Here is a 9,252-nt window from a genome sequence, read left to right as displayed (position 1 = left end):
CAGCGCTGGTCCTGCCCAGTCTGCAGCAAGTGTCTCGCGACGCTCCAGGGACCCCCCCAGCGCATCCCCTCCAGCGCTCGTAACGACCCGCCAAAAGGAAAAAAAAGGGGACAGTCTGATCCGAAGCCGAAAAACGAATGTCTACATTGGCGGACGGCGTAGGCGCCAAAGCCGTCATCTTTGGACCGCGTGGCAAAGGCCGTAGAGGGGAGAGGAGGGGAGTGGAGAGCGAAGTCGTACGCGTCCGACGAGGACCCACCTGTGTTTGCTGGACTGCTTCGTTGTTTGCCTTTTTTTTATTGCAGTAGAGGTGGACGATTCGGTGGTCCCGGTGGGTATAAATACGTTACACATCCCTACACTCCACCAGTCCGGCTCACGGTACGAACCTGGAAGCAACAACTACCAGCATAACCATGTACAAACTGGTAAGTGAAACCTGTAATTACAGTAACCGGCAACCTCAAGTTTATGATCTGAAACAGAGTTTAAAAATATCTCGTTCATTTTGAGCGTATGGAATATTGTTCCAGCTTCAGCACTGTATTACCTTTAACACTGAGATAGAAATTCTTATTCATCTCATTTATAGATATACGAGGCGTTTATTACAACCATAGCTAGTGTAGAGAACTGGATCAATTTTCACGAAATCGTTTTGTTGGAATAGACTTGATAGCTGTCAAATGTTTCACCTAATATGGTCGCACCCAGATAGCGCCAATTCTTACATCTCACTTCTTGTCGACCGTAAGCTTCGTTGGAGCATCTTCTCTAAGTAATTTCCTACAACCTTGCAACTCGTCAACTTCAGAAAGTACGAGATTATTTGTTTAATCGTTATTTTTAAAGAATTCTGCCATTCGTCTGACAGGATCAAGATATCATCACAGAAGTTTCATATGAGCGCACACTCCGCTGCAGAGTGAGAATCTCATTCTGGAAACATCCCCCAGGCTGTGGCTAAGCCATGTCGCAGCAGTATCCTTTCTTTCAGGAGTGCTAGTTCTGCCAAGGTTCGTAGGAGAGCTTCTGGAAAGTTTGGAAGGTAGGAGACGATATACTGGCAGAAGTAAAGCTATGAGGACCGGCCGTGAGTCGTGCTTCGGTAGCTCAGATGGTAGAGCTCTTGCCCGCGAAAGGCATAGGCCCCGAGTTCGAGTCTCGGTTGGTGCACACAGTTTTAATCTGCCATTAAGTTTCATATCAGCGCACACTCCGCTGCAGAGTGAAAATCTCATTCTGGATCATCAGTGATGTTTGCCGAGGTGACCTCCATTCTTATATATGTTACCCACGTTAATTGTGAGTGCTGTTACAGTAATAATTATTATGTGCATGTATTACGGTCGTGTCCGGACCGATATTGTAGATTGATAGATGATCGTTTTAACTATAACCGATAACAGGCCCTTTAAACAAATGAGCTTGCAGAACAATAGGTCCGAAAGCTTTCTTTACTTTCAGGAAACATTTCTACTATTTATTGTGCAAATGTATGGCTATCCCTGGACCCATGGTAGTGCACCTATCACAAAATTATTGCTGTGTGTCACAGCTCTAGATCTACATTTCTACCTTGACTTCGAAAAATACCTCAGTTACGTAGCATTATCTGTTTCAGTGGAATATTTCTAGAAATCTCCACGGAAATTCTTTTATAAATGAACCGCCGGACCTATATATCATTTATAGTCCCCTCCATGTAACACAACTTATTTGTACATTAAATGTATTCGTGATTGCTAATATGGCCAACCATCAACTGTATAATGGAATGACGACAGTGAAAATTTGTGGTGGACCGGAACTCCATTGCAGATTTCCCGTTTATCGCGAGCAGTCGCCTTACCATTACGGTGTCCGAGGACGACTCAAGGCCGCAACAAATTTCCAAATGCCGTCAAGCATACGTCTACGTCACATGCATATAAGTCCAAAGAAACATTCCATCGTAATTCGTCATACGTCATATGTAGTAAGTGTTTAGAAACAGCGCTGCTCCGGTCTACGTCACATGCATATACGTCCAAAGAAACATTCCATCGTAATGCGGAATAACACTACTACAATGTCGTATAACTAAAAAAAATGGTTCAAATGGCTCTGAGCACTATGTGACTTAACTTCTGAGGTCATCAGTCCCCTAGAACTTAGAACTACTTAAACCTAACTAACCTAAGGACATCACACACATCCATGCCCGAGGCAGGATTCGAACCTGCGACCGTAGTGGTCACGCGGTTCCAAACAGAAGCGCTTAGAACAGCACGGCCACACCGGCCGGCTCCGTATAACTCACTTGTTCTTTTGGAACATTATTCTACTATCATAGGAGACAATTAAGACTCAGGTCCCTCATAAAACTTCATAGTGTGTCCTTAATACGACCACCTGATTACTTCTATTGTCAACGAACTTACGGAAATCTCCACTTATATATATACGCTGCCACAGGAAGCATCCCGTGTAGCTATACTAGATCCAATAAATTTCTATGCACGTTTCAGCCTAGACAGAACATAGATTAACATACATTTAAGATCTTCCTCTTCTATTATCTACATATTAATTTGATATGGACACATTAGATTTATTTTCGGAGGAACACGCAAATGTATCACATTCCTTTAGCCCAAAATGTGAACATCAGTAATTCTCTCTACGTAACCCGGAATGTTATTTGAAGTAAGGCCTGCGGCTGGAATAATTTTTCCTAACCCATTAGAAACTACAGAAGTCAAATTTTAATCATAAATTTCACCTACCCTGGAAGCAAGCATAAAAGAAAGTTCTTCTGTCAAGTTCGACTCGGTATCAAGGTCACAGAGGCAGAAAAATTAAATTGAGTGCCAGTGGTCTTCTGCTGTTGGATGATCACTCATGATGTCACGACAAGAAGCAACCACTCAAGGTCTTCTGTCTCCCCCACCAGCGCCCCACGTCTCACTCTGCGTAATGCAGACAGTGGGAGTTCCTTGGCGCCCGTAATAGGTGTCTGATGCTCGCTGGACTGACAAATATTCTAGCAAGTCACAGTGTTCGCATGATCCTCGTTTCGTGTGCACCGTATGGATTAATGGGCTTGACATTGGTTGTAAGGATATTCAGTTACCTGTCGGGAGCTACTCAGAAGTTACATAGGCATCAGTCGAGGAGAGTTGGTCATTAGGGAGATGTTGTGTGAAACAGCAGACCCTAACGTCGTTGTGTCATCTAGAAAGCGTTACTAATGGACCATTTACGTTCCTGATAGGTGGTAGCTGTTTAGAACTAGCAGTGCTTCTGTGCTGCAATTTACTGCAAATGATTTAGAATGATACATTTGGTCTGTTGAGACATCACAGCATATTTCATATTGCATTCGGTTTTAAAAATTAAGTACTCTTTTCTATGAAAGACATAATGGACTCAAATAATTAAATCGTTTTTATTAAATATCGTTACATTTACTGGTGACCAATATTGCTGTGCTAAGAGGTTTTTTTTCTGGAAAGGTGTGACGATAGGACTATTATTTCAGATGATTACTCAATTTCAGATTTAACTTTTAATTGAAGGGGTAAACTGAAACACATGGTAGGGCCACTTCGGTTCAAGTCGTCCCTGCTACTTCGTTTAGCGAAATGTTATGTGGAAAATTTATTCCATAGGAATATTATAGCGAAAGCTGATATTCAGTTCTCACATCCGAGAATGATATTAGGAAACACTTATAGGTGTCCTTCAGTTTTGTCGAATGATGAGTTTTCACACAGAGGCTGTGAATCAGTTGTAAGTGGCCTTCCGAGGTTGCTGCACCCAAGAGAGAGAAGGATAAAGCTCGTGAAGCTAGGCGCGTGGTCACGGTCGATGACGCTATCCTAAATAAGGGACACCTTGCGGCTCGTCTCGTGTGGCAATAGGTTGCAGGCCGCAGGTGGCTTAATTGAGATACTCGTAGCAAAATAAATTTGTGAGAAGACCAACGGATAGCTACAGAATATTTTTTCTTAAATGTCACGATTTCAGTGCTCGTTACCCCCTGAGGTAATTTTACACTCGTTACCTGCAGACTAAGTATTCACCTCGATAAACGACCTGAATGACTACAAAAATGACTCCAAATGCCTAACGAAAAGTCCTGAATGTTTGATGACACAATATTAAAAACTATCATATGAGGCAATTATAACTTCCAACCGTTTTTCCCACATATAGAAATTGTGTTATTTCCAGCAGCCAACTGATATGGATCCACAAGTCCTTACTACTGTATTTCTGTCCTACTGGTCGTATGAAACTGTTCCCGTTAGAATGATCAGAATAAACGCAAAATTTGAATCAGAGAGAAAAATTATAAATGTGCCTCCTGCGAGGTATACGCCATAAGTATGACTGTAATAACGACAGAGTGCAACGCCCGTTAATCTGAGACTTGACCCAAGTGGGGAAGTTTTGTGCAGCTATTAAAACGAAAGAACCAAATTCACTCGGATTATTACATAAGCAAGTACGCCTAATATGTGACTGACAGGAAATGTCGCCTATTTTTAATCCCTTAAAGTTCGTAGTCCGATGAGAAGAGATATTGTTTCCTGACCCCAAATTGAAGGCACATAGGAATCTAACCAAATAGTAGAGCTATGGTCGCTGTAGTTTCAGCTAACAGCCAACAAAACCTTAGGGAAACCAGTAAGTTGTGAGTTTAGTGCCTACTTTGGAGTACTTATTTATTACGTCCCTGTCATTTCATACATCCATTTCATGTAAGTCATACTACAAAACTTTTCTTGCAGTTGGCGCTGTCTGCCCTGGTGGCCGTGGCGATGGGAGCTGTTGCGGAGATTGCCAAGGACGTCGTTCCCATCGTCAAGCAAGAAAACGTCATCAGCCCCGAAGGAAACTTCCACTACTCGTGAGTATATTGCCGATTTTGCTGTAGAACGGATGATCAGGAAATGAGTGTAATGATATTAGCTTCTGTCTGTGCTGTCAACCAAACTAAGCAGAACGACGATAATAACGCTCGACGAATACTTTCATTCAACTACAGTTGTAGTATGCCGTATCTGGGCCTAAGGATTAACAAAATTGGCTCTGTCAAACCAGTATCTCGTGCGGTATTGTGGAGAAAAGGATGGCATGCTGCTCAACTTCAGAACGGGGGAGACAAACGAAGCCTAATTTTTTTAGTCCTATCGGAAGACTTGGTATCTGATGAAATAAAAGTGATTTACTCCATTGAAGGCCGGTTGCCGACAGTATAAAGTTTAAATACATCTGGATACGAAATCATAACAACGCTAAATTTGAGAGGTACAACATTCAGTGATGTGCTGATCATCAAAAACAGACTATCAATGTGATAAAAAGGAAAGATCAAAGAAAAATTGTTCACTGGCCGATCAGCAATATCAGGTACTAGCAGCCTAATTTGTCGAAACATCTGAGTATGTAAGGTAATCAAGAAAGATTATACAGGGTGTTCGGAAATTCCTGTTACAAACTTCTAGGACTTTTAGACGGGACTAAGTGGATAATGTTCTGAACTGGAACTCCTGTCCGAAAACATACCGTTTACGTGATGCAACGATTGGGAAAGATGTTGGTAATTCGAATACTTTTACTAGTAATTTGGTAGGCGTGACCCAGTGTATCACTGGTTTTACAATTCCAATCATTAGTAACTAATGAAACAAAAAGGAAACGTGATACAGCACAGCATCATCAATTGGTGTGAGAGACGTCTCCTTGGAGCAGCACAGCCTGGTGATGGTGAAGGTACCTCTTCCTCGAAGGTGCTGCATAATTGTGGCAAAAGGGACTGCAATGGTGTTGGATGTTGTGGATAACGACCCTGATAAAGGTGACGAGCAGCTCTTCCATTACCGTGAGATTTGACGTATAGAAGGATCACGTCGCTGTATTCTGCAAGTAAGTACTGAATTGTGTTGCTCTAACACTCAGGGACACAAGAATGAAGCTTGAACGAGTTCATAGAGGTAAGCTGGACGTCAAAGGACATCAGCCGATCCGGTGTAAGCAACCCCATCCCTACCATGACTACCCTGTTGCATACCTACCTAGCAAACATGTTTCCAAACGACTGTAACACAACTGGTTTGATGCGGCCCGCCACGAATTCCCCTCCTGTGCTAACCTCTTCACCTCAGAGTAGCAGTTACAACCTACGACCCCAATCATCTGCTGGATATATTCCAATCTCTGTCTCCTTCTTTTGCCCTCTACAGCTCCCTCTAGTACCGTGGAAGTAATTTCCTCATGTCTCCACAAATGTATTATCCGGTCCCTTCTCACTATCAGTGTTTCCCACATATTTCTTCCATCTCCGATTCTGCGTAGAACCTGCTCATTCCTTACCTTATCAGTCCATCTGATTTTCAACATTTGTCTGTAGCACCACATCGCAAATGCTTCGATTCTCTTCTGTTCTGGATTTCCCACAGTGCATGTTTCACTACCATGCAATGCTGTACTCCAGACGTATATTCTTAGAAATTTCTTCTTCAAATTAAGGCCTATGCTTCGTACTCATAGACTTCTCTTGGTCAGGAATACCTCTTTTTGTCACTGCTAGTCTGATGTCATCTTTGGTCCGTCTGTCATTGTTTACTTTATTGCCTAGGTAGCAGAATTCCTTAACTTCATCTACTTCGTGACCATCAGTTCGGTTTATCGCTATTCTGTTTTCTGTCTTTCTTCGATTTATTGAAATGGCTCTGAGCACTATGGGACTTAACATCTATGGTCATCAGTCCCCTAGAACTTCGAACTACTTAAAGGTAACTAACCTAAGCACATCACACAACACCCAGTCATCACGAGGCAGAGAAAATCCTTGACCCCGCCGGGAATCGAACCCGGGAACCCGGGCGCGGGAAGCGAGAACGATACCGCACGACCACGAGCTGCGGACTCCGATTTATTCTCAGTCCACATTCTCTGTTCATTAGACTGTTAATTCCATTCAGCAGATCATCTAATTCTTCTTCACTTTCACTCAGGATAGCAATATCATCAGCGAATCGTATCGTTGATATCATTTCATCTTGAGTTTTAATTCGACTCCGGAACCTTTGTTTTAATTCCATCACTGCTTGTTCACCGTACAGATCGAACAGTAGTGGCGGAAGACTACATCCCTGTCTTACCCCCTTTTCAATCCGAGCATCTCGTTCTTGGTCGTCCACTCTTATGATTACCTCTTGGCTCTCGTATATACTGTATATTGCCCGTCACTGCCTATAGCTTACTCCTATTTTTCTCAGAATTTCGAACATCTTACACCATTTTACATTATTGATTGCTTTTTCCACGTCGACAAATCCTATGAACGTATCTTGATTTTTCTTTATTCTTGCTTCCATTATCAACCACGACAGAGTTGCTTCTCTCGTGCCTTTACCATCTCTAAGGCGAAACTAGTCATCGTCTAGCACATCCTTAATTTTATTTTCCATTGTGTTGTATTTTATTCTTGTCCGCAACTTCGACACATGATGTGTTAAGATGAGATGGTGCGACTGCTGGCGCATCTGATTCTCTCTCTCATTACAGCTCCACTCCTTTTATACACGATTGTCATGCGCAGTCACTGACGTTTTGCTGTCCAGCACCATCTGTCGGACAGTTTGTGAACTTTGTTTTCTTTTTTTTTTTGGTTCTAATAAAACCCCATGTCGAGAACATACCTTCAGCGAGGAGTCAAGCAGTATATTGATTCCTCCTACGTATATCTCGCGAAGAGACCATGAGGATAAAATCAGAGGGATTAGAGCCCACACAGAGGCATACCGACAATCTTTCTTTCCACGAACAATACGAGACTGGAATAGAAGGGAGAAGCGATAGAGGTACTCAAGGTACCCTCCGCCACACACCGTCAGGTGGCTTGCGGAGTATGGATGTAGATGTAGATGTAGATGTAGACTGTGCGATAATACTCGCACTTGTCAGCTCTTGCTGTCTTCCGTAAGACCCTGTATTGCTAAAGACGAGGTAATCGGAACAGTTGTATGGCGTTTTGTGGGTGGACATTGGGCAGTCTGACAGAACAATTTGGGACAGTAGCCTTATTCGTCAGTCGAGTATCGGAACTGGATGCTCCAGCTCAAAAATTTGCGATTACGGCTCCGCCTTCGCACAGGGTACCCCCACGCCACGCACTGTGCGGTGGCTTGGGGAGTATTTCTATGGCGGAACTCAACCGGCTCGCCCTCCTCCTTGGCGCAGACAGTGGAACAAATGAAGACAGCGAAATCCTTTTCCGCAGGTTCGAGTCCGGCGATGGCACCCGCGCCGAGGAGGACGGCACGCTGGTGAAGTCGCAGGACCCCAAGGAGCCCGACACGATCGCGGTGCGCGGCAGCGTGTCGTACACGGCGCCCGACGGCACGCCCGTGCAGCTCACCTACACGGCCGACGAGAACGGCTTCCGGCCTGAGGGCGCCCACATCCCCGTGCCGCCGCCGGTGCCCGAGGCGATCGCGCGCGCCCTCCAGTACATCGCCGAGCACCCGCCCCAGCCAGAGGTGATCGCCGCCAAGAAGCAGTAAAAGACGTCGCTGATCCTCTGGCGGCACCGGCGCTCCTGGTCACGTCGGCCAGGATGGCGCCCGTCGCACGGTTCCCCTGAGCACTGCCCGACAGGGCAGCATCTCCGTCACCCCACTACTTCGACGACGACCCATCGCTCTGAACACTGTCCGCTGGCCGCCGTGCGGCCAGTCCCCCCCCGTCTCTGTAACGTTTTCCCCGCCGCAGTCCCTCGTCTCCCCACAGTCCCCTTCCAAACTCTTCAGCAAGCTTTTATTGTAATTTTTGTAAATCGCAACTGTATAATAAAAGCACATGTATATACATCAAAACATCTAGTTTACTTCTTTACTCACAATTACCAATACTTCCATCGAAAATCAGCGCAGTCAGTATATGAGGCCTATAACTACTGTGTGTGTTCATATGGAAACCCAGTTCTAAGCACAGAAGGGAAAGCAGAAAGGTGGAAGGAGTATATAGAGGGTGTATACAAGGGCGAGGTACTTGAGGGCACTATTATGAAAATGGAAGAGGATGTAGATGAAGATGAAATGGGACTGACAATTACCAGTCCTTCCATCGAAAATAAGCGCAGTCAGTATATGAGGCCTATAACTACTGTGTGTTTTCAGATGGAAACCCTGTTCTAAGCAAAGAAGGGAAATCAGAAACGTGGAAGGAGTATATAGAGGGTCTATACAAGGGCGAGGT

The 9,252-nt window shown here is 44.4% G+C and overlaps 1 protein-coding gene across 1 annotated transcript; it reads left to right on the top strand.

The window, feature by feature from the left end:
- Positions 1 to 293: 293 nt before the first annotated feature.
- On the top strand, positions 294 to 8,870 carry LOC126418556 (endocuticle structural glycoprotein ABD-4-like). Its single transcript, XM_050085371.1, has 3 exons — positions 294 to 428; positions 4,779 to 4,897; positions 8,276 to 8,870. The coding sequence occupies exons 1-3, from the start codon at positions 417 to 419 to the stop codon at positions 8,556 to 8,558; spliced, it is 414 nt and encodes a 137-aa protein (XP_049941328.1). The 5' UTR covers positions 294 to 416; the 3' UTR covers positions 8,559 to 8,870.
- The last annotated feature ends 382 nt before the right edge of the window (positions 8,871 to 9,252 follow it).

Source organism: Schistocerca serialis, chromosome 9, assembly GCF_023864345.2.
Source record: "Schistocerca serialis cubense isolate TAMUIC-IGC-003099 chromosome 9, iqSchSeri2.2, whole genome shotgun sequence".
Classification (NCBI taxonomy): domain Eukaryota; kingdom Metazoa; phylum Arthropoda; class Insecta; order Orthoptera; family Acrididae; genus Schistocerca; species Schistocerca serialis.
This window is presented reverse-complemented; position numbering and strand designations above follow the sequence as displayed.

What these genes read in the sequence shown, in the direction of transcription:
- LOC126418556 (XM_050085371.1), top strand. An exon ending in GAAGGAAACTTCCACTACTC is followed by an intron (nt 4,898 to 8,275) that starts GTGAGTATATTG and finishes CCTTTTCCGCAG; the next exon opens with GTTCGAGTCCGGCGATGGCA.